The sequence below is a fragment of the Abramis brama genome, assembly GCF_963993115.1.
Source record: "Abramis brama genome assembly, chromosome: 23".
Lineage (NCBI taxonomy): Eukaryota > Metazoa > Chordata > Actinopteri > Cypriniformes > Leuciscidae > Abramis > Abramis brama.
In genome coordinates, this window is record NC_139985.1 from 10,607,580 (window position 1) to 10,633,079 (window position 25,500).

Below are 25,500 nucleotides of genomic sequence, written 5' to 3' on the forward strand. Positions count from 1 at the left end.
CTGAACTCTATGGCCTGGTTTCACAGACAGGGTTTAGATTAAGCCAGGTTTAAGCCTTAGTTCAATTAGGACATTTAAGTAGCTTTTATAAACGTGCCTTAGAAAAAAAAACATTACTGGTGTGAATCTTGAGACAAAACAATGGCACTGATGTATTTTAAGATATGCCAGTGCAAGTTACTTTCAGTTAAAACAGCTCAAGTCTATAGGCTTAAGCCTTGTCTGTGAAACCGGGGGTATATCTTAAATGGATAGTTTACCCAAAATTAAACTTCTTACGTCTTTTACACTCACTCATCATTCTGAATTCATATGGCTTATTCTGTGAAACACAAAAGAAGATATTTTGAAGAATGTTTTAGCTGTTCTTGTCTAAATTATAGAAGTCAATGGAATGACAATGCCTCTTAATATGGCAACACAAACTTTGTGCAAAAAGTTTGATCTGTTCATCATACAACGTGATGATGTTGCCTCAGAAGACCTGAAGTCGTAGGGAATCATTTCACACTATATGGATGTCCTTTTTGGAGCTTGACATTTTTGGGTCCCATTGACTTTTATTATGTAGACAAACAGCTGGAGCAAAATATCTGTGTGTGTGTGTGTGTGTGTGTGTGTGTGTGTGTGTGTGTGTGTGTGTGTGTGTGTGTGTGTGTGTGTGTGTGTGTGTGTGTGTGTGTGTGTGTTCCACAGAAGAAGGAAAGTCAGTTTGGAACGACACGAGGGTGAGAAAATGATGGCAGAGTTTTCATTTTTTGGTGAATGTTTCATTACAATAAAATAAATGTAAATGTAGTTCAAAGTGTGTTATACACATTTGACGTTATCACTTAAAATTTGAACAGAGAGTGACATTATAGCATGCTGTCAAACACAGTCCAATGAAAACAGGGGCAGGCTGGACAACCGTAGATGTACTCCATGCTGAATCGAGTTTCAGCGTAATTGGGATCATACGCAGCATGTGCAGTTTTGGCACATAAGTTAGATTAATCAGAGGGGCTTTAATCGTGAAGAATTCTCCTGTGTGTGGCTGGGCAGACGCTCAACTGTGGGCCCCTAAGTTGAGTTCTGTTTAAGTGTGCACCTTTTGACTCCACAAACACCCATCTCAGAAATTTAGGGTCTCCCTCCCCCACTCATCCTAGTTCGCATGTTCGAACATGCCACCCCAACAGAGTCCACTTAATGATTAAATTGCATCTCACGTGGAAGTTCCAAATCACCAGATTCCTCATAGCTGACTCTTCCTGCTGATTGTAATTTATGTCGGAAGTCATTGCCGTCCAACTCTCGGCCTTCACGAGGTCCAGACAGGAAAGAAAAGACATGTGGAGCATTTAGCCGTGTGCTGAACGTCTGGAGTTGGCATCGCGCGGTCCGTAAACACGCTAACTTTCACAACACATGGTTACGCCATAATGAAAGTTGCCACGGTCATCACTGGTTGCCTTTCATGCTGTTGCTAGAAGTGCGTGTGCACCTGTTCTTAATCTGCATAAGGATTGCAACAAGACCTGAAAATGACATGGGTGAATGCTGACGAATGATAAAACTGTTTAACCGAGACATGGGGGGTTTGGGGCCTTCAGATATGCATGCTCAGTTAGTCATTTAAAACAAAAACACTAGGAAAGGTAATGCATGTTGATGGAGAGTTTGGGATTTTGTGTTTTAAAGCATTTTGATCTCCCTTAAAGAGGTTGTCTGATCGCACAATGGAGCAAAATATATTTTCGGCTTTGCGGGATCATTTTAAAATCTTGATCTTGATTGAAGAGACTTGGAGTTTATCAAGTCCAGGCTGAAAGTCTGTTTCTGGGATGAGGTTTTGTTCACTTGAGTGCATTAGGCATTCCTACCCATGACTTCATCCACAATGGATTCCCTTCAATCCAGAGGACAATGTGTGCATTTATTTTCCACAAGCTCTTAAGCTAAATACTTCGGAGCGAAATTTCAGCACCTGTATTGTAAACCCATCTCTTTTGTTCAGATGAAATCCATGCTAATGACCCAGCAGGACTGCAAATAACATTAAATGTCCCATTAGGAAGGAAGAGCTGTACAGGATTGTGCAGGGTTTATTTCCTAAAACTTGTACTGTTGTCATTGTGCACTTAGCGGTGTTAAGTGTCTTGTGGAACAGAAACTAAAATGACAATCCTGTGGTTATCTCTCCTAAAGACCCCCGCTTTACCTGAGTTCATTTTTTCTTGTGTTTTCATGACATTTTTGTCTCGTGAACTCTTTTAACTGCTTTACATGTGCAAATGAGATGTGGTCTACAGTAAATTGGTAGTTGTGGGTTATTTTTTGTTTTGGTATAAACATCTGTCTCCATCACTTGCAGAAATTCACTCTGATGATTCAGTCAACTATTTGTTTCCTTGTAATCCAGTTAAACACCAAAAGGAAATAATTGTAGGTTATTAAATTGTGTGGAAAGACATCCATATGTTAGAAAGCTGCTTTGTTATGTGATGATATTTGGTGATATGTCATTTTGTATTCAGTCAAGGTTAAGTTGAGAAATGAAAAGTAACTTCAGATGTTCAGCGTATTTTTAGTTGGTTGTGCTTTATTAGTCTGCTATGTGCAACTTAAACAGATAATTCTTTTTCTTTTCTTTCTTTTAGAGACTGAGAGATACAATTTCCCGAGAAATATTTGACCTGCAATAATTATCACAGTTCAGTAAAGAAATAGTTACCCTAGCAATGGAGATTTGAAATGAGAACCTTCCACTCTTCCTCCTCATCATTATCATCCTCTTCGTCCTCGAAAAGCAGGTCCAAATTAAACCAGTATGTATTTAAATCTGTATCATAGACATATTGCAGTGTGTGTGTGTGCAAAATAATAATTATATTAAAATTTGAATAAAATAGAAAAGTTATTTCATATTGTAATAATATTTCACAATATTACATTTTTTTTGTCTGTATTTTTGATTAAATAGATGCAGCCTTGGTGAGCATAAGTGACTTTAAAAGTAATAAAAATGACTTCTTTAAAACCATAATAAATTGTAATGTTTCCAAATTTGACAGGCACTATATATAGTAGGCTATTGTGTGTGTGTGTGTCTATATATATATATATATGTATGTATGTATGTATATATATATATATAACACACCAAGGATTTGTATGTGTCCATGTTAGTTTAATAAACGAACTTTTAACGTTTGTTTATTCATTGATTTTGTATGTATAAAATGTCACGAAATTCAAGGTTTTCAGGGTTACTGTAACTTGCAATGTAACTTGGTTTCATAAAAAAGTTTAAAGTAGCCTAATGAGAGGTTTTTTTTTTTTTTTTTTTTTTTTTTTTTTTTTTTTTTACTCTTGTACCACAGCAAATATTAAAATAACATTGTCATTACCCTCGTCAGCCAAACTTATTTTTGTTACTGCTCAATAAGTTTCGCTTAGACAAAAAAAAACAAAAAAAAAAACATGTAATTTCTGTGTTTGGCAGTATTTTGATGTCGACTGACACTCGCTAGAGGGGTTTTGGTCTTAATTCAGCACATTTGGATCTGACAGCTCCAGTCACGATGTGCTTCACGTCGACGCGCTGCGGAAGCGAGCAAACTTTAATCCAACATTTAATCTAAAACAACGGACGACGTCACGTATAAGACGACAACAATCAAACATAGGCTACAATACACTAAAATATCTAATGTTTAATTTAGCCCCATTTATTTAATAAGAAATTGTATTTTTTTTAAAAAAAAAACTCAATTCTAAAACTGGATTCTCAATATCTAATGTAGCCTAGCCTACTCACAAATCTCTCTCAGAATAGAAAGTGAGCACGTTATCTGATATATGTAACTGTGTATAGGCCTGTAACATAAGTTATGTAACCTTTTCTATAGATATGGCCTTCAAATAAAAGTTATTTCACTTTGCACTTAAATACAGTTAAACATGTTGTAGGCAATTAGATTTATTAGTGAAATTCCAGGCGCAGATGTGCTGGATGGAGTCAGGGTCATAATACCTAAATTATAGCAAACTACAGCCCTTTTTGATACTTTAAAAGTTAGATGCACGTTTTGACACTTAGGCCTATGATAATTCTTCCTTGTCTTAATTGACAACAACTGATTATACGCTAAACGTAAATATTCTGTATTTTAAAAATGTGTTCGAAAATTCCTAAATATCCCTAAATATAAAGTATTTGGTCAATATAAATAGCTTATACATAATTTAAATCATTTTCGGAAAAGGCGGATAGAGACTTTGGGTTGGGTTGCAGAGTGAAATGAAACCATGCCTTGCACTCGGCTAACAACGTTTTAATTAATGTTTTTCCCCTGTTATTGTACGCAACCACATACGAGCTATTGATGATACCGTTGTTTTATGTGCGTTCTTGAATGATGATCCTGTCCTGGCACTAAAACTCCAGTCTCCAGAATTTAGACCGAACCAAGCGAACAGTTCCAGGATTAATTTAACCAATGCAGCGCATCATTATTCCTTCATTAATGTATGATTTTGAATAATAGCCCTGTCTGGAGTTCTCATGGTAAAATGAAACCAGGAACATGCGAAATAAATTGTACTAAAGCACTAAGGTACAGTAGGTTATGCTCTCTGTATATTACAGACAGGTTATCAGTAATTTTCTCCACTTAGCCTACTTGGTAGCCTATATTGCCTTGGCATTTAAAAATTAGTGTAAGGAAATAGTAATTGGTGTATTTATTTGTGTAAATTTAAATGCATGGACTTAATAAAAATCCCAAATGTCTTGTCTCAAATTTAGCACAGCCAAATATATTATGAAATTGATCAAATGCAGAAATTCAGCTAACTGTGATTTTGTTCATGGTTTCGTTACATTCAGCAATGATATGATATTAAAATAACGAACTGTTTTAATTTAATGTGTCTCCTAGAATAAAAGCGTATCGTTTGTTTATATATTTCAGACAGAGACTCAATAACAACCTCATGTATTTATTTTTATTTTTTTATTACTTGCTAATGTAGGCTATCACTTCGATGGTCTGATTTTTATTTTATTTTTTTCCTTTTGGACATTTTTTTTATTCCATTACTTGTTTATTTGGGTACAAACATGTATTGTAAATAATATATGTATTGTAAATGTATAAATAATAATAATAATCATTTCTAATAAAATATTTTAATTGAATCTTCAAGACTTTAATATGAGAGTTTTAAGTTCTCCACATTATTTATCATTAATTTCATGTCTTTGGTTCTGCTGCTAGTTAACATTATAAAGGTCTTGTTAATTTTATTAATAAAGCATTATTACTGTTTATTTCAAGATAGTATTTTCTTGCATCATGAGGCAGAAGTCCTGGGCGTTAAAAATATGGGTCTTATTTTTTTAATAGACAAATTCCAAAGTTATCCGCAGAATAAGATCATTTTAGATTTTGCAAATACTTGCACAAAATGAACAGGCCTACACATTCATCACACTGCAAATCGCTTACTTCAGACACTTCTTCTTGGCACCATAACCAGTGTCTTTGATTAAAAGGATCTTTCTGTGAAAATAAATAACCTCACTTCGAAAATATTGTGTTACCACATATTTACTTTTACTGCGTAAACACGCCAAAAGAAGTTTAATGCGCGGTGTGATGGCGCTCAGTTAGGCCATAAACAATTCCGCATAAAATTACACAGCCCGCAATCGATGAGCCTCAGAGACAGAGCAAGAATTGGACACAACATTAAACGAAAACCAGCAACGAGGACTTTTACATTTATTATTATTATTATTATTATTATTAATTGAGTTTCATGTCGTCATTTGTGTCTTTCGTGGTACCATGTTTAAGAAAGAACGTCACAATGCCACAACGTCAAACTGTCTTCGGAAAATTTACATTTTATTTTTTTTTTCTTAATATTTTTGAAATACCAATGAAAATCATAAAAAAGCACAATATTCTGATAAAAAAGAAAGAAAGTCCATGACACCACAGCCTTCAATGCTGAGAGAAAGGCCATTCACTACCAACCACCGTTCTGGTCCATGGAAAAAGTTCAGTATGACTTTTCGAGGCCCGCAAAAGTTGGCGTAATCAAACAAACAGACAAAACATAGGTAGTATAAAATCAGGCCAAGTGGTTAGGTCTGTGTAAGTGCCATCATAAAGGCATCGGGCGCAATGATCCGATGAGGCCGATTATGGGCCCGACTGCGTCCTGGAGACAAACGTATTCGGATGTTCTCGCTTATTCCTCTTGGTTTGCATCAGAAAGTGAAGAAGCCCCGCCGTCGGATAAGCGATCGGCTTCTCGCGTCCTCTCCTGCTCCGACAGCTGCTCACTGCTGGGGATGGAGTTCTTTTTTGGACGGCCCTTGGGTTTGGTCGGAGATTCTAGTCCTCCTCCTTGCAACACCTTGAAAGCAACACCGGTACACATCAGCTTAAATTTTCATTGACAGTTGAATCATAATTTGTGGACCTATTATTAGAACTTACGATTTTTTTCCACTTCATCCTTCTGTTTTGATACCATGTTTTGACTTGAAGCTGACTCAGGCCTAAAGACTCTGCCAGGTCTATCCTGTAAAAGAGAAAGTTGTCGACTAAGTCATTCCTCAGACAATACCAACTGTTCTTTACATGTAAACTGTATACAAAACAAAATAATACAGTTGGAAAAAAGTCACTGACATTGTCTCATACGTAAAATACTTTACATTAAAAGCGTGTTTACCTGTCAGGAGTCGAAAGATACTTCTGTTTCTCAAATCGTTTTTCCAAGCCCATCAGCTGTAGTTCGGTAAACACAGTCCTACTCCTCCTTCCTTTCTTCGTCTTGCTCACTGCATCAGCTCCAGGATCGAGTTTACCCCGAAGATGGAGGTCCAGCGGGAGATGGTGGGATGAAGAGCCCATCTGCAGACCCGCAGCTCCGGACAGAAGCGCGGAGCCCAGAGGTGACCCGAGTGAGCAGGACAGAGGAGACACAGGGAACTTCAGGATACTGGTCTGGTCTGCTTTCAGGACTGGAAATCAAACAGTTGAGTGTATGTGTTAGCCATGATAATTTAGTCTGAATTAAAACTTCTTGGCATTTTCATGTCAAATAAAAAAAAAAAGTTTGGATGGACCCATAAAGGTTCATCAACGTGAATGTGCTGATTTATAGCCTGTAGGTCATATAAAATAATAATATAAATAACATTATATGCAAATAAAATTTCGCTGATCGATCTATAGCTATTAGCTACAATTGAACTGTAAACTTTTTAATTCATAAGCATTTACATAAGGATCCTATAAATCTTGAATAACTGTTTCAAAACAGACAAAGGTTTATTTAAATGAGTCTCAGGTTAATTTGCGCTTAAATCTATTTAAAAAATCGACAGTCTTATTTTTCGTACATGAATATTTCAGCGTCAACCTCGAAATTAGCAGCCTCACTGCAAAACTGTTTTCATTACAAAAACATCGTTATTTCCAACCATTTAACTTTAGTCACTTCTACTCGATTATCGCAGCTTTCAACAGAATTTCCTTAATCTCTAATTCAATTCAAAGTTGTTGAAAAGCAGTGAATTTATCAATGCAGGTTGTAACTTTGGTACCACTTTTATTTTTCACTTCACATTTTAAAATTGTGATTAAAAAATAATAAAAAAAAAACGTTGTATTTTAGCGAATATTTAGTTGTATTATTTATTTAGGCTATTTGCAGCGGCCAGTTAAGAGTTTTCTTTCCCAGATTCTCAACAGAAAAGAAAGCATGAATTGCATGCAGTGGGCCTGAAATGAACGTGCATTTGCAATTTTCACAAGCTTGCTCGGTCCACTGCATTGCATATATTTCGGTCTGAGATATCTGATTTGCTTTGTATTGGTATGCAAAGACAACGTGGAGTATTTTATCTTTGTGTAGGCAAATAGAGAGGTTCTGCGATTTGAATGTCCCTGTATTAAGAGAAGGTTAAGATAAAAGGATTGCCCTTGCCGGATCTCAAAATATTGTCTGACTGAAAGGTCACGGGACTTACCTAAGTGGTTGTGGTATGGTCTGGCGGACAAAAGGGCATGTACTCCAAATTTGAGAAGGTCTCCAGTGGGACTTGATACTTTGTGATCCGGATGGTCTGTAAGAATCTCTTCAATCATGAAACTCCTGTACCTGTGAGACCTTTGGTCTGGATGGACATCATGGGGGTAGAAGTGCGCCCCAATCTCCAAAGGATGTTGCATTATTATAGTTTAAATGTAGCAGATGTTCCCGAACCTCCTGGTAGCCAGTAGAAACCTTGAGGTCACATTGAGGATTCAGATGTCCCTGTGAAGCACCGATGCATAAACGTCCATTCAGCTTTTTAGATACGACGATCATCTAAAAAAAATCATCCTCGCGTTTGTGGAGAGCTTTTGAAATACGCGAAGAAGACTTTGACAGATTCTCGATCTTTGAACGCTCAAAGTACGAGTGAAATTGATTTCTTTTCTTTCGGGGAGTTCCGAAATGTGTGGTCCCGTCCACGCAGCTGGAGTGAGAAGTCTGATCCGCCCAGTGAGGGCAGCCTGTTTCTGTTCCTAACGCACCAGCCGAGCTCTGAATCAGGAACTTCGACATCTGAGTTTAAGGAGGTCTAGCTCAACGCCACACCTCCTCCTCCTCAGCGTGCTCGGGCACCCTCTGTCAATAAAGGGAAAACACATAGTCAAAACATTCAACTTGTCGTGAGACTCGTGAAATGTCTTCGATTATTTCAATAAGTTCCATTTTAAAGCGGATCAGTGATGCTTTTGGCAGGATCTGTTACTTTATCCAAAAATAGCTTACATTAAAAAAAAAAAAGCAATGATAATAATATGATAATTACACCCTTTCTGTTTTAAAGTCTTTTTTGTAGCTCTACATTTTTACTCTACATTTCTGCTTTTTATTATAGTCTCGAACATCTTTATTTCTTCTTGACCATTAAATCAGATTAGTCATCTTTCACCAACGTTGGTTTATTAATTATTGTCTCTAATCTATCAGCTTACTAAACAAATAGGTTATAACATTATCAACACATTAAGATATTAAATTTAACCTTGTAAAAAAATAAACGAAAGTCTTGAAAAAATAAAACAGAATAGGTCTGGTCCTCTCAAAATAAGGATTTGAGATCATCATAAAATGACACAACTTCACTTAATTTTTTCTTTTTTTTTTTTTCTTCAATTCGGTTGGTTATTAATAGATATAGCCTACCGATTAGATTTTATTTTAAATTTAAACGTAAGAAACTGGGTCTTTAAAAAAACATGTCCACGAAAAAAAGGCCATGGGAATTTTTTTTTTTTTAAGTTTGGGCCCCAAAATCTGTAGTTCAAAAAAGGTTTAACGCTAACTGGTCTTTTAAATCGCATAGTATAATTGGCACACAGTTTTTTGTTGTTGTGATGTTGTAATAGAAAACCAGAAAAGGCTTTTGCCCTTGTGTTATAACTTTGAATAATGATGAATAAAACAATGCCATTCCTGTTATACTGTTGAATCATTCATAGACAGGAAATTAATTTAAAATAATTTTTCAACTTTATGTTAAGAGGACAAGTCGCTAATTTTCTCCTGAAAACACTCTAAATCCGTTTAACATGGTGATCCCAGTATAATAATAAAAATACTGTTTGTAGAATACAAGGTATATCATACATCCTATAAAAGGTCTTATTATTACGCATCAGACACGAGGCATTTGCTTACATCTTTTTTTCTGTATTCATAGCATTCTGCTTTATGTTGAAATAGGCTATAAATAATTCAACATTAAATTATAAAGTAAGACACTGGTCAGTGGTGAAACGCTGTCACTCATAAACCACAGAATAACCACTGAATTGTCTCTCATATTTACAGTCTTTTGACAGAAACGTTGTTTCTTAGTTTTTACACATTTAATAAAATCTAATGGCGCGTCGATTTTAACATGTATCGTTATGCCAAAGCTGTGGAAGCATGCATGTCCTCTTTTTCTATCTTCTTCATCATATACTCTATTTTTCTTCGTCCATGCGAAATTATATTACTGTCAGAAATCGTGTGCCATATGACACAAATATCTAGTATTAGTTTTAGTTACTTTTTTTATCCAAACAATTTTATTACAACATTTTGAACAATGAACACATATTCAAAGGCAACCATGAAAAACATTAATCATAATCAAATATAAGGTATAGTGATATATTTATAAAATGTTTAGTTACTTTTTGTTGTGTGTAATTAGCTTATTATTATTTCTTAAAGAAAGAAAGAAAGAAAGAAAGAAAGAAAGAAAGAAAGAAAGACAGACATCACAAACGTTCAACCCCTTCTCATTATTCACTTAAGATAAGATTGTACATAGTAAGTCTAAAGCACGAACGATGCCATCGCCTCTTGTCGGAGCACTTCTGTATTTCAACCACTAGGCGACATCATGTGAATGGCAGATTGCAAAGCACCAGTGTACAAATGCGCAGATATAATGATCTATTTTTAATTAAAGCCAGTTTAGGTCAGGCTCTCACTATCTGCGTGCATTGCAGTCACAGTTCAGATCAAATGCAGCTTTAAACTGCATAAATATATAAGCCATGTATTGTGGGAGGTGGGACCACTAAAAAGCTTATTGTGTTAATCTATTATGTGCTTGACCACGTGCGCCACCAATTACAAGACGCCCATAGCCACATAGAGCATCATAAACATCCATCGAAATTGATCAGGCATGCCTGTCCATATAATATTATATGGAGTTCAAATGTAGCATTGTCTAACACTGTAGAATTTTAAAAAGTTTTAAACAGGCCATCATTCTATAAACAAATGTGTGGCACTGGCCATATGAGCTTCTTTTACAAAAGGTCAGATGTTCTTGCTTCCATTAAAGTACACAATGACCTTTGGAAAATTCTCAAATCAAGTGGCATAACATGGTCTAGGTATAGCTCAAGTGCTGGTGACATTCAAGCAAATATTGAGCAACGTTGTACTTAAATTGTTATTCTTTTAATTTATAGTACAGATATTCAATTAGAAAAATGCTAAATAGTAGCATTTTCACATTTGGACGTTATTATAGACGTCTTTATTCAAATGAAATGGTGATTTTGTATGCGTGAATTTCCTATTAAATTTGTTTTGGATTTCATAAATGACAATACCTTTTAATAAGTGCTTCAGTTCATTAGTTCAAGTAGATCAAGTAGCCTACACTCTTAAGATGAGTCAACAACACTTCCAAATGTGCTGTTCTTCGAGTGTTTTGTCCCATTTCCTCACATGAGCTCACCGTCCTTCATCCCTGCTTTATAGCCCTCATTTGATCACATGACCACGGATCGACCAATGACAAGCCTTATCTGTTTCCTTCAACTTGTTACAATGTAACATCCAGTTGAGCAGCGAAACTGATACAAATGCACGCGACACTGTCTGCTGTTGATTCATGCGTTTGCATTTCACAATGACTCCAGTGGAAGCAATGGACTGTAACTAACAAAATCCGTTTCCACGGACGAGGACGAGGTATGTACCATTAGGACACACGAACCCTAATGTTAGCCTTTGCTTTTAGCGCAATAGCATTAATGGTTAGCTAGCTGAGAGATGCACCGCAAGAGATTAACATACAGTCAATTAGTTAATATAGAGATCTACTCTCTAAACTCTATCATGTTGTCTCGGTTTCCTTTGATACAGTGTATATTAGTAATTCTCATACAGCAACGCTAGATCTACAGAGCAAAGGGGAAAACAAGCTGCATTGTCCTTTTTGTGAGCTGTAATGCATGTTACTGCCAGTGATGAATGTTGGACATTAATGTCTGTGACCAAAGCAGAGATTTTACACTGGTGAGAATCTGGAAATTTGTGTTATGAATCATGATCATATGTTCAGTCTTTTCAAAGCATGCTGTTATAGAGTTTAAGTATCCTTTTTAATAACGGTGATGTATTTATGTTTCTGTAGAGGATGACTTTATTGTCCAGTGTGCAGAAGAGAGATATATTTGATCTTATATGCTCCCATGTGTTTAGCTTATTATTGTAGTGTCTGTCTAAGCTCATTGGTGAGAAAAAAAATAATTATTGGTTACATTTTTATGTATGTATGTATGTATTTTATTTATTTATTTATTTATTTATTTATTTATTTATTTTATTTATTTTATTTATTTATTTATTTATTAATAGGTAATTTTATTGCCATTAAAGTGAAATAACTGAACATAAACATACAAGCTTGATAAAAATGATCAAGAAGAAAATTTCAGATGGCATTTAGAGGCTTTTGCATCTGAAGTCTTCCTATGTACTTACTATAGTAATAACAGTAAATTATGCATAATTACAAGTAACTAACCCTAAACCAATCCATAACATTAACCTTAACAGTAACTCTATAAGTAGCTGTAATTAATTAATATTGGTTATTTGAGTAAGTACAATGTATCTATGTCACCTTATAATAAAGGGTTAACCTTTATTTTAAGGTGTTTGTTACAGTGTAATTATATATTTAAGTACTGAGTAATAATAATTAACTACATGTACTTTATTATAGGGTTAGTTTAGGATTAGGGTTTGGTTGAGGGTTAGTTGCATGTAATTATGCATAATTTATAGTAAATCCTATAGCCTATGTAACATGTTTAACAAGGACACTGTAAAATAAAGTGTTACCAAATAAAGTGTAACCCAACATTGCATTCTCATACACTTTGCAAAACATAATAACATAATTGTTTATTATAGGCTATTTCTTTATATTTGGATGTTGCATTTAAAATGTACTTTGCTGAATGCTCACACTTCAAAAAAAGTAAGGAAACCTGTTGCCTTAAAATTATTAAGTAAATAAACTTTTAAAAAAATTACTTATGGGGAATTGTCAAGTTCACAACTTATTTTTTTCAATTACGCATGAAGTTTATTTACTGAAAATGGCAAATTGTTTCCTCACTTTTTTAAAGGTTTAGTCAACTGATCACTTTGCAGTAATCAGGGAAGCAGTACAAAGATTACATAAAAACAAGTTTTCCCACTTGAACTTGGGCTGGAATTCATGGTACAGTTTAGTCTGGATGTCTTACATTGATGTAAATAAACTTGACTCCTTAACAAATGTTTCCCATGATAGATATCTGCATATAGTTGCAGAAATTTTAGTGACATGTACTTGGTGGTTTCTAAAAAGAGGGCATGTGAAGGGTCAGACACTGAGCCAGCAACAACAGCAAGATTTCTTTAAACGGTTCAGTGAGTGCTATGGCTGAGGCAACACTTGAACTCGAGCTCTGTGGTCATATCTGAAAGGCCATTTAAGCCTAACTAAACACACATTTATTTATTTTTTTAATACAGTATGCTGAGACTGAGCGTGTTGTGGTGACTAAAGCTGATACAATTTACTGTCACAATAAAGAGACATGCTGAATAAACTACAGTCTTTAATTCAAAATGATTGTTTTATGCTTTATTACATAAACAATTCTCATTTTATCAATGCAGTCATCAAAATAGTAGCTAGTAAGTTAACAGAAACAAATCAGTAGTCTGGATAAAGGGACAGTTCACCCAAAAATGAAAATTCTGTCATAATTTACTCATCCTCATGTCGTTCCAAACCTGTAATACTTATTTCGTTCATCTTCGGAACACAAATGAAGATCTTTTTGATGAAATCTGAGAGATTTCTGTCCCTTCATTGACAGCTACGCAACTACCACTTTGACGCTTCAAAAAGTTCATAAAGAGATCGTAAAACTAATCCATATGAATTGAGCGGTTTAGTCCAAATTTTGCAAAGAGACTCGATCGCTTTAAATGATGAACAGATTTAATTAGGCTTTTATTCACATTTAAACATTGATCTGCAAACATAAACAGATGCTCAACCAAAACTGCTTGACGTCTGAGAACAAACCTCATTGGTTCTTGCGGAAGCTCAGACGTGCTGTGTAACACGAGAATGAACCTCATTGGTTCTCGCACGTCAAGCAAGCATGCTTGAGCTTCTGTTTAATATAACTGATGTGTAAGTTGATGAATGTTTATGTGTGAATTAAAGCCTAAATTCAATCTGTTCATCATATAAAGTGATCGTGTCTCTCCAGAAAATTTGGACTAAACCGCTCAATTCATGTGGATTAGTTTTACGATCTCTTTATGAACTTTTTGAAGCGTCAAAGTGGTAGTTGCGTAGCTGTCAATGGAGGGACAGAAATCGCTCAGATTTCATCAAAAAACATCTTCATTTGCGTTCTGAAGATGAACGGGCAAATCTTACGGGTTTGGAACGACATGAGGATGAGTAAATGATGACAGAATTTTTGGGTGAACTAACACTTTAATGCATTTAAACACACCCATTGTGCATAAACTCATTGTGCAATATTACTAATCTGATATAAAGTATGTATACACTCCTTTTTATAACTCTGTTTGAAAACGCTTTGAAAAACCAGTTCAAAGTTTAGATGAAAGTGATCGCTGTGCTTTGATTAAATTCAGTGGGCAGCGTTGAAGGATTCACCCAAGCTCAGACTCGGACAGCTTTTGTAAGGGTGACAGCTGGAAAATTGTTTGCAAGCATATTAATTGATTAAAATACATTATAATGATTAAAAACACTGGAAATGCAGGACTAAAATAGGAATGAAGTTAGGAAGAAAAATGATCTCCAAATGTATATTAAAATATAAGACTCAAGACTGACTTGTCTTTTCTATCAATGTGTTAATCAGGATAAGGAAAACTCCCTTTCTAATCAGATGAATAGCACACACTGATTGACTAGTGTCAGGTTGAGTTTTTGGACGGCTCAAGTGGGGTTTCACTTTGTCTCTGTCGGATCTGTGCGTAAGGAGAAGCATATGTTACAATGCAAATGAGTCTCGTAATGCCACTCCGCTGTCCTGTCTTCTCAATTTACACTGTGAATTAATCATGGTGTATCAAATGACTGCTAACATCATCCTGAATGTGCCAAACTTTGCCAAACAAACCCAACGAAAATTAGGCATTACTTAAGGCAGCACTATTCTTCTCCACTTACAATCATTGTTAAAGATGAATAAATATATTAGTGCTGATGCGATTAATCGCATCTAACATAAAAGTTTTTGTGTACATAATATGTGTATATATTATTATATTTATTAATGTTATATGTCTGTGTGTGTGCGTGCATGTCTGTGTGTGTGTATATATATATATATATATATATATATATATATACACAGACATATATATATATGTATGTATATATATGTGTGTGTGTGTGTATATATATATATATATATATATATATATATATGTGTATGTGTATATTCAGTATATACACACAGAGACATATGTATATATATATGTATAAATATAATATATAAACACATTATGTAAACAAAAAAACTTTTATGTTAGATGTTATTAATCTATTATAGATAGATAGATAGATAGATAGATAGATAGATAGATAGATAGATAGATAGATAGATAGATAGATAGATAGATAGATAGGCTGTTGGTTTGTACGATTTTTTTTATTGGATGCAGCATTGAGAGTTTTCTTGTAGTTTTTTTTTATTTTTTTATTATCAGCTACAGGAAAATATTCATTGTTACTGTAGTTAGAAAAGGTATAGGAGTAAATTGAACCGTCAGTAGGTTTGTGCGAAGTTTACTGAATGTAGTTAGAAAGCACTAAGAGGAGTTACATTTAGAAGTGTCTGTGATTAGGAATGAAGTGTAACCCAATTTTGTACAATAACAGTGTCTTGCCTTTGTCAAACCAAAACTATTTAGCATGCAAAATATTAACACGCAGAAATATGAAAATCCCTAAGTAATAACTCTGTTTTTCAGCAAGATGGTTATAGCCATTGCCACTCTTACCTGTGATTAAAGTTATGGCTACAGTCACAATGGCAATGTGAGTAGTCAGTCGTTGACACATGATATGCAGTGGTCACTGTAGGGTTAAACTGACACATTGAAGTTTCCATACCATCTATGTACATGCTAGTATAGGTGAAAAATCCCTCACAGTATATACACAAGAACAAGAGATTGGTAATCTGTAGTCCTCCCAATATTTTATAAGGTTGATTCCTGTGAAAATCTCGATGATTTGATTAGTCTGAATGGAAAAACAGCAACATCATAAGGGTTTATTTGTTTGTGGTTCCTCAAGAGTCAAGGTCTCCCTTAAATGCATAAGGTTATTTATTTAACACGGCTCCTATATAGAAGAGGTTGTAACCTCCTCGCTCATTATATATTCCACTTGCAGTGACACTATATCCAGCGTGAGACACTGCACCACACTTCGTTCAATTTCCTCCAGGGAGGGAAAACTCCCAGGCAACCAGCCTTACAACTTCCTCATTAATGTTGTGTCTTGACTGTTTACTCTGCCATTGTTTTGTGTCTGAGGCTTTAAAACCATGTTTGCATCCACCTTTCAGTGTCTGCCATGGCAGCAGGCGTCAGTTTGTTGAGTGACCTGCCCTACACCACCGGCAGCTCAGCTAACAGCGGACAGTCCAACGCTGACATGGAGCCAGGTATTACACTGCTATTTCTCTACCTGTGGCTGGGAGGTATTTTAAACGGTTAATGCACAGTCTTTAATTGAAAACAAATAAGATGTGATTCTGATGCAAGAACTGAACAGACAGAAATGTTTAATAGCTTTTTGTATATTCTAAAAAAAAGTGTGTTTTATATTGTGAAATGACTGGAGCCCTATTTGTTACGAAATAAAATTTTGATGTAGGCTATGTTATAATATAATTTTGAGATCTTATTCGACAATGTATCATTACTGATTTACTTGAAAACAAAAACCGATCATAAGGGAAAATATTTGCATTGTAATTAAGTACAATAACATTTTAGTTGTATACAGCATGTATACAATAAATGGGATTTTAATTTTAATGTATTTAATTTTATTTTAAGACATCAAAAATAAGAGCACTAGAGCTTGATTATATTGTATTATATTATAATACACCATTCAAATTGTAAATTTTGTGGATTCATTGTTTTGGATATACCGTTCAAAAAGTTTTTTTTTTTAATTAATACTTTTATTTAGCAAGTTCACATTAAATTATTCAAAAGTGACAGTAAAGGTATATATTATGTTACAAAAGATTTCTATTTCAAATAAATGCTGTTCTTTTGAACTTTGTTCATCAAAGAATCCTGAATCCTAATAAGATAATGTTTATGATAATGATTTATTGATAATGTTTCTTGAGCAGCAAATCAGCATTTAGAATGATTTCTGAAGGATCATGTGACTCTGAAGACTGGAGTAATGATGCTAAAAATTCTGCTTTGTCATCACAGGAATAAATGACATTTTAAAATATATTACAATAACAGTTATTTTAGCAATATTACTGTTTATATTGTATTTTTGATCAAATAATTGCATCCTTTGCGAGCACAAAAACATACCGACCCCAAACATTTGAAACATATTTTTTTGCCATGAAGGGTAATAACGGGTAACAACATGGCTACATTAACATATATAGACTGGTGCAGACGTCGTAAAGTCTTTTGTTATCTTTTCCCCATCTATTTTAAATGACTCATTCCATCCCGATGGGCTCCTTTAAATACAGAGGTAATGCATCTTCTTTGAATCCAAATGGTTTAGGTGAGAAAGGGCACTCTAATGGCCATGCTAACAAGAACTTCAAACTCATTTCCATTATTTCATAAGCCTCTTCAAATGCTGAGGAGACTGACGTATGATGAAACTACTTTTCTTTTATGTAGTATTCCGAGTTCTGAGTTACGTAAAGTCTTTGTATTTGCTGCAGCAGATGGAATGCATTAGTTGAAAAGGTGTAATTTCAGCCTAATTTTGTTGAAGTGCATGCAGGGTTACGCAACCAGAGCTGTCTTTATCATTTACATAAAACACATCATCCTGTTTCTCTTCCACCTGAGACAACACACACACACAAGATTCTGCACAGCCTCCCACTGACTTTGGACTTGGTCACCATGGAAATCCCCTTCAAGTGCATCTGATGAACTGGTTGAATTGTATTGGTCTCTAATGCTGCTTTTGTGCAGCTAGGTGGTTGTGTGGCGATGATTCACTGCTCTGGGGTCAGCGCTTAGTTTGCTCAGGCTGTGCCGAATGTAGTGTTATCATCAGTGTGTTTGACGAGAGACATGAAGAGACGGGCTTGCTCTTCCCAGGTAGACAAGAACTTCATGGGTTTTCGAAAGACACGTCGGCACTCTGCTTCCGAGATCTTGCTGAAGATCCTGAGGAGGAGGCGCAGCTCAGCTGTGGAAGCTCTGACTTCATCTTCACATAGGGTTATTGTGGCGTTTAGCATGTTCGAGGCACAGACTGACATCACAGGCTGTAGGTGTAATGTGTCGTGTTCAAGTTGAAGCTACTTAATTCTGCATCCTAATTTTTCATCATCTATTTCTCCAGTGAATGTCAGAGTACCGACCGCAAAGTACACCAAGGTGGGCGAGACTTTGAGGCATGTCATCCCAGGACATATGCAGTGCTCAATGGCGTGTGGTGGTCGAGCATGCAAATACGAAAACCCTTCTCGCTGGAGCGACAAAGAGCAAGCCATTAAAGGACTGTACTCCTCTTGGTAAGTTGTCTTCTTGCTCTTTTGTCAGAAGAAACGGAGTAAATGTGTATTGTTTCAAGTAAACATATCAAATATTTAGCAGAGTCAACATCCATTCATTGTGCTAGTCCTACACAACTCACAACTTAGATACACTGTTAGTTGAAGGCAACGAAAATGTTAGGGATAAGTTTGAGCTTTTTTTTTCCAACCATTCTCCTAACTGCTTGTCTATCTTGGACAGATGACCAGTCCATCTTATCTTTTGTCTTGGGTTGTCTTATCTTCCATGAATATATAGCCTTTGATACGGATACGCCTAAATAAATAAGAAAAGGAAATAGAGTAGCGCCAAACAATTGTCCAGGTAATAGGATGGAAAAAAAGCCTTTAAGTGCATAGAACCAAAAATAGCTCATAGATTGAAGAATGAAAAATCGAGATCCACACACATCAAAATATAATCCAAAAAGCTCCCATCAGTTTATTATACAGCGGCCAATTGTGCAATTGTCAGCAAAACATTTTGATACCTAAACCATTTTGCTGCACGTTGCACTTCTTGCACTTTTGCGTTTTGGACTCTGTATAATAAATAAAAATAATATATTTTATTTTATTTTCCATCTATCCATTTATTTTACATAAATTTATTTAATAAATAGTTGACACTTATCATTTGCTTTCCATTCTTATGTTCTAATATTTATATGAATGATATTCAGTCAGATATTTTGTTGATATCTAAGTCATACTCTGTTCACAGGATAACTGATAACCTGTTGGCCATGGCAAGACCTTCAACTGAAATCATTGAAAAATTCAACATCATCGAACAGTTTCATATGTATGTTGAACTCAGCGGAAAGCTACCAGTAAGTGATTCCCAAGATGCACCAGGGATGACTTTGCTGATGCTTAATCTTCCTTTCTTAGGTGTGGCTTAAAGACAGTAATCAACCTGCAGCGTCCAGGGGAACACGCCAGCTGCGGCAGCACTTTGGAGCCAGAGAGCGGCTTCACATATCGCCCAGAGGTTTTCATGGAGGCAGGGAGTGAGTAGCTCACACATGTACTCAAACATACACCTATTCCTCCATCAGTAGTCAGGGGAATCACGCTGGGATAAATCCTCACTGTTATCACATTACATTGTCAATGTGTTTGACAATCTAAAGAACCCTTTTAAGCAATGTTTGCTTTCTAAACATAGTGATCATGCAGTTGCTCAGCTTCCATTCAGGTATTGAGGCTTAGGGGGATTGGAAGCCCTTAATAAGCTCTCTTGAGAGTGCTGCTGTGCTTATAGACGGCACCCACTGGGAAACTATGTAAGGCACAATTTTCCAGCACATTATTATTTCCAGGCACAGCATGTCCAAACATGCATTAAACGTCTCTCAAATTAAGGAAGAGGTCCTCCATGTGTTAGATAATTTATGTTTGTATATAACATATTGAGGCGTTTCTTCAACTATGTGGTCTTTTGGCCTCCTGGACTTTTATGATCTTCAATGAAAATTTCCACCACAATGCCATTTCCAGCTCATCACAGATAATGTTTTATACTTAATAGCATTCTAAGATGGAAAAGACACTGGTGGAAATTACATTTTTAATATTTTAAAAATAAAATAAATAACATTTTATGGTTACTATATGAAATGTAATATTTTAGTTACTTTTTTTCCATAGTTTGACAAAATTGCAGCTTGATTGGAAATGTTCACGAGTGATAATCTAATAATTGGTTGTCTTCTTGGGCAACTTTGGTTTGGTGAAAATGACACCACAACTGTGCAACATTTTACATTTTTACACAAATGTTGATAAATGTCAGTTTATTTCACTCTTTGATTATCAGAGATTTAACATTTACTAATTCATATTTTAATATGGAAGTCTGAGTTTTTTGGACAAGGGTAATAAGATATCTTGAAATGTTACTTTTACTAAAAACCAACCTCTGGGACATAAAAGTGACTGAAAAAATTCCCATGATTCTGTGCCAAAAGCAAATAACAAAAAAATGTTTAGGTCTGAACTGAATATCTTGAAATGCATGACTTTGTTTCATCTTATGAGATTTGAATTTTACCTTTTCCAGTTTATTTTTACAACTTTGGCTGGAAAGACTATGGCGTGGCATCCTTGACTACTATTCTTGACATGGTGAAGGTGATGTCATTCGCCATGCAAGAGGGCAAAATGGCTGTCCACTGCCATGCTGGACTTGGCAGAACAGGTCAGTATTTTGATTGAACAGTTTGCAGTCATAACTTAAGAATTTAAGAAAATAACTGCAGTAGTTTTGCTTTGACCCATTTCACTGATTATCTGATTATTAACTACCCTTCATGCACATTCGTCTTCTCATAGGTGTCTTAATAGCATGCTTCTTAGTATTCACATCCCGGATGAGTGCAGATCAAGCCATTTTGTTTGTTAGAGCTAAACGTCCAAATTCCATCCAGACTCGTGGTCAACTGTTGTGTGTGCGAGAGTTCGCACAGTTCCTTGTGCCACTGCGGAGTGTATTCTCGTGTGCCGAGCCCAAAGCTCACACGGTCACACTGTCGCAGTACCTGACTCGTCAGCGGCACCTACTACACGGCTATGAAGCGCGACACATGAAGAACATGCCAAAGATCATACACCTGGTCTGCAGGCTCCTACTGGACATAGCAGAGAACCGGCAAACGGTGGAAGAGGAGGTGTTGGACATCCCAGACCTCACGGAGGAAGTGGAGAAGACCGTCTCGCTGCAAGCCATTCAGCAGTTGGGGAAGGAGATGAGGGGGAAAGGGATTCCCATATCCTTACCTCGCTCTCCTGACCAACCCAGTTTGCTTCTTAAAGGACCGCAGTGTGATCCACCTCACGACCGGCCGCTCTGTAGCGACCAGGAGTTTGATGTTCTCTGGAGATGGCCGACGGTAGACAATACCTACAAGTCTCAGCTCATCTTAAGAAAATGTCTTAGCTATAGCGACTCAGCCTTGCACAAACTGGACCCAAGGGTGCAGGTACTACAAAGTCCCCAGAATGCTCTTGGCAGCAAATCTGGGTTAAACTTTACAGAACTTTATTCGTCGCAGAGCAGATTAGCTATACAAACCCCTGAACTTCTGTCGTCCCCATTGCCATCTGAAATCAACAACAGTCCCAAACATGGCTCTTTAACTGGTTCCTGTAGCTCCCTGGTACAATCCAAAAAAGTTGAAGGCCATGCATCCTGCTCTCCTGTCTCCATAAAACGTGTACCTCTGAAGGAGGCAAAGCGTAGCATGTCCTACGGCTTTCTAGGGAAGACCAGTGACAGCAGGACAATGTTCTCAACGTGTCAAGGCAGTAAAAGTCACCTGAGCCCTAATGAAAACACAACCTCTGATGCCATACAACAATTCACAGATGTTCCTATTTTAATGCTTCAAAGTGAACTCTCACCTGAGACTCGTCATCTGTTTGTGGCCAAGGCTCTCACGATGGACATTGATGGAGAGGAACTCAGCACAGTCTCAATGTGGCAGGTAGCTTTGTTTTATTCCATAGATTTTTGGATGAATTGAGTCTCAGACCTTCAATTCCATATCCTGTTCTTCTATAATGCAACTCAGTAACTTTCAGTCATTTCCTCAATTGCTGTTGCCCCTCAGACAGAGCTGAACTCCCGTGAAGGTGCATGGGAGAGGTTGTGCACCGAAAGAGATCCTGTTGTGCTCTCCACACTCATGTGGTCTTGGCTAGAGCAACTGAAGGAGCCAACCATCACAAAAGAGGATGTGGAGACTTTGGCTGGAAACCAATTCAATCCCCAAGATGCTCTGAATTCACTCGACAAGGTACCAAAAACATGGAAAAGTGTCTTCAGAGCAGTGGTTTCAACCTTTTTGACTCCAAACCCCCCAATTTGTTAGAGACAAATATGTACATCTGATGTATGTTTGTCAAACTAACATCATATGTAGGCTACACTCAAACAATGAGCGCATTTAGCAGCACACAATATAGTTTTGGTCACGAAACAAATGTACATAATAAAAGCCAACCAATCAGGTTGTGAATATATCCCTATGCCTTTAGGTTCAGTATCTTTAGGTTTGTTGTAAAAATTCCAATTTGAACGCTAAGCGGACCAGGACTAAATGTTAATTTTTTTCTGAACCAAGCGAACTGAACTACAAGTGTGAACACATATATTTAATTACAAATGTGACTTGTTTTTTCACCATCTAAATGGATTATGTGTACGCTAAAACATCTGTTTGTCTTTGTTATTTAGGGACAAAAACAAACCCTTCTGTGTATTCTTGATTGCGCTGCTCATTTGCTAAAAATACCAGAGGAGGTTGAGAATGCCTTTTTTGAACGCACAATCAAAGCATTTACTTGGGTAAGTCATGGCCACGAAATAGTTTCACAACAGACTACTGGTGAAATTGAAGTTGAATTTTTTAATTGTTTATCCTAATTCTGTGATTCTAATCTTGGGCTAATCCAGATTTCCTCAGATTCAGAGAATGGGCAGAGAATCTATAAGACTCTGAAAGATGTCATGATCCCTGTCCTCAGTGATATGAGGACAAAAGCAATGGAAGAGCTTGAGCTGACCTGCCACTTTCCCCACGTACCCTGACTCTGGATGTGGAATCTGAATTCTGGAGTCTGCACTGTAATTTTGAAGAAACAAATACAGTCACAAACAAACAGGTTTAGTGTTTTTTTTTTTCTGTTTTCAGTGGTGTCTTAGCCATGAATACTCATCCAAATAATGTATTTTAACATCTTTTATTTGTGAGAGAACAATAATTACTGCCATTCCTGTATGTGCCACAAGCTATTTTTCTAATTTTGTTCCTTAATAGTTTATTTTTGGTACACAATATTTATTAGCTAACTGAGGAAACTATTTATTAATAAGTATGTCATGTATTTATTTTATGCCTTTGGCTCTAACGAACTGAGGATTCTCATGAAAATGTGTTTTGTCATACAAGAATACTGTTTGAATAGATGGATGATGTTAAATGTACCTCATTATTGACTAAACCAAAATAATATCACTGTGCAACATGTCTCATTTTATGACACAGTCTTTAATACTTTTATTGAATGAAGCAAATTGTCAGATTTGCTTACTCTTGCCTTTGCAATTTAAAGGTTTGTATTTAAGGTACAATAGAGGACAAGTGAATGCTTTCATTCATAATGCAACACAGTTTACTTTAGGAATAGCTCAAAAATGGCCTTGATTAAATGGTCTTGATAATTTCATTTGAGAATGTATCAATACAATTCCTGCTAAAACACAATGCTGTCCTGTAGCCTACAGGCTTTTGCAGGATGATCTATACCTTTTATTGGCATTATTTATAACTAAGCTGCTTCTTTTAATGAACTTTAAAATAGGAATATATGTACTATGTTCGTCATGTGGTGTTTTAGTAAATAACACTGTGGTGTTGAAACTGACCTCATTTGTCAACTAAAATGCTAACATTGTCTTGTCTTTTTAAGTAAATATAATGTAGCCAGCAGAATACACGTTTATTCATTCATGTCTGTGGAAGAATTGTAAGATGTTTAATTGTCCGATTCCTAAAGACAGGATATTGTGGATTTTTCCAAAGCACTACGGGCCAGATTTACTAACAGTTTGAAAAGCTCTTTTGGCGTTAAACTACTGACAGGATTTACTAAAGACATACAGTGAAAAATTAGCGCTGAAAAGGAATGAATGCAGTTATTTTTGCGGCTGACCTTATTGCACATGCATTTGTTGGAGTTTCCCTTTCAGACGCAAAATTTATGAGAGGATACTATTAATGAATCACGCAATGGCGGCAACGCGATTTACTATTACTAAGGTCTGCGCTAGTCAATTTATTGCTATGCGCCACGCCCCAAAAATAATTTTAATCCTGATGCTAACGCTTTTATGGTATTGCGCTCTTATGCTAATTTGCCATGTTTAGTGGATCAGGCCCTAAATATTTTTTATTTATTACTTTTTCATTCAAGTCTATTAAATAAAGATCTGAATGGTATCTTTTTGCATAGTGTCTTATTAACACACTAATTCAACCTTGCCTCCATTAACCAAGATTCTTTCTTACACTATTAAATAAACCTTGTTCATTTTCATTGTGTTCTGGATCATAATTTCATGAAAGAAAACCTCACCATTGCAATTAGACTGCGGGGTCAGCTAATGCTGCAAATTATAATTCTGATAGTTGTGTTTCCTACTGTATTTTTTGAAGTGTTGCTCTCCAACCAACTCCAGCTTTTGAATAAGGCAAGATAACACATGAAGTTTTAAAAGGACTTGGTATGTGTGAAACACAGAATGCTTTTTATAAGACTCTGTCTTGTCTTGTGTGTCTGGATCTTTTCATTCAGGCTGTTCTGGAGCTGCCCTGCAGCTGTAATTACTGCCAGAAGTGCATCAAACAAACTCCAGTTGCGTAAAATTGTGCCCTTTTTTCCTGCCTCATGTTCTGCTAGGTCAGAAAGTAATTTTCCATGCATAAATCCACCGGAGTGTGATAAATGGTGTTTTATATTCTAATTGAAAGGTATGCCAAATATGAAGATGAATCTGAATTTGGGTTTGTGCTGAGAATACTTTTATTCAGAGCGCTGCTGTTACTGAAGACGTTCATCTCTGGTTTATTTTGTTCTTTATCAGTTTACAGGAAATAAAGATATTTGGAAACCTTGTCTTCAGAGATGATGTACGTAGCATCTGGGGTGAATATTAAAACAACAGCATGTGTTCTTAGCACTTTATGTTTCATAGGTCAAGACAGTGCTGTAAAACAGACAAAAAGTCTCTACTTAAAATATGTTC

General features: G+C 36.0%; 2 protein-coding genes across 2 annotated transcripts; one reads left to right on the forward strand and one right to left on the reverse strand.

Annotated features, from left to right (window-relative positions):
• Window positions 1–5,605: 5,605 nt before the first annotated feature.
• Window positions 5,606–8,682, reverse strand: barx1 (BARX homeobox 1). Its single transcript, XM_084101471.1, has 4 exons — window positions 8,039–8,682; window positions 6,736–7,027; window positions 6,498–6,582; window positions 5,606–6,414 (listed from the first exon to the last, which is right to left on the reverse strand). Exons 1-4 carry the CDS (start codon window positions 8,238–8,240, stop codon window positions 6,247–6,249), a joined length of 747 nt encoding a protein of 248 aa, XP_083957597.1. The 5' UTR covers window positions 8,241–8,682; the 3' UTR covers window positions 5,606–6,246.
• A 2,701-nt stretch (window positions 8,683–11,383) lies between these two features.
• Window positions 11,384–24,791, forward strand: ptpdc1a (protein tyrosine phosphatase domain containing 1a). The gene is made up of 10 exons (XM_084100733.1): window positions 11,384–11,547; window positions 16,488–16,586; window positions 18,497–18,668; window positions 19,414–19,494; window positions 19,584–19,702; window positions 20,755–20,892; window positions 21,027–22,177; window positions 22,304–22,489; window positions 22,930–23,040; window positions 23,149–24,791. The coding sequence occupies exons 2-10, from the start codon at window positions 16,496–16,498 to the stop codon at window positions 23,281–23,283; spliced, it is 2,184 nt and encodes a 727-aa protein (XP_083956859.1). The 5' UTR covers window positions 11,384–11,547; window positions 16,488–16,495; the 3' UTR covers window positions 23,284–24,791.
• The last annotated feature ends 709 nt before the right edge of the window (window positions 24,792–25,500 follow it).

Excerpts from the sequence above, each read along its gene's own strand:
- barx1 (XM_084101471.1), bottom strand. The coding sequence starts at position 8,240 with ATGCAACATCCTTTGGAGATTGGGGCGCACTTCTACCCCCATGATGTC. Across the intron at positions 7,028-8,038 it reads ACCATACCACAACCACTTAG|TCCTGAAAGCAGACCAGACC; the intron begins GTAAGTCCCGTG and ends TTTGATTTCCAG. Across the intron at positions 6,415-6,497 it reads GGATGAAGTGGAAAAAAATC|GTGTTGCAAGGAGGAGGACT; the intron begins GTAAGTTCTAAT and ends GTTGCTTTCAAG.
- ptpdc1a (XM_084100733.1), top strand. The coding sequence starts at position 16,496 with ATGGCAGCAGGCGTCAGTTTGTTGAGTGACCTGCCCTACACCACCGGC. Across the intron at positions 16,587-18,496 it reads CAACGCTGACATGGAGCCAG|TGAATGTCAGAGTACCGACC; the intron begins GTATTACACTGC and ends CTATTTCTCCAG. Across the intron at positions 23,041-23,148 it reads CAATCAAAGCATTTACTTGG|ATTTCCTCAGATTCAGAGAA; the intron begins GTAAGTCATGGC and ends GGGCTAATCCAG.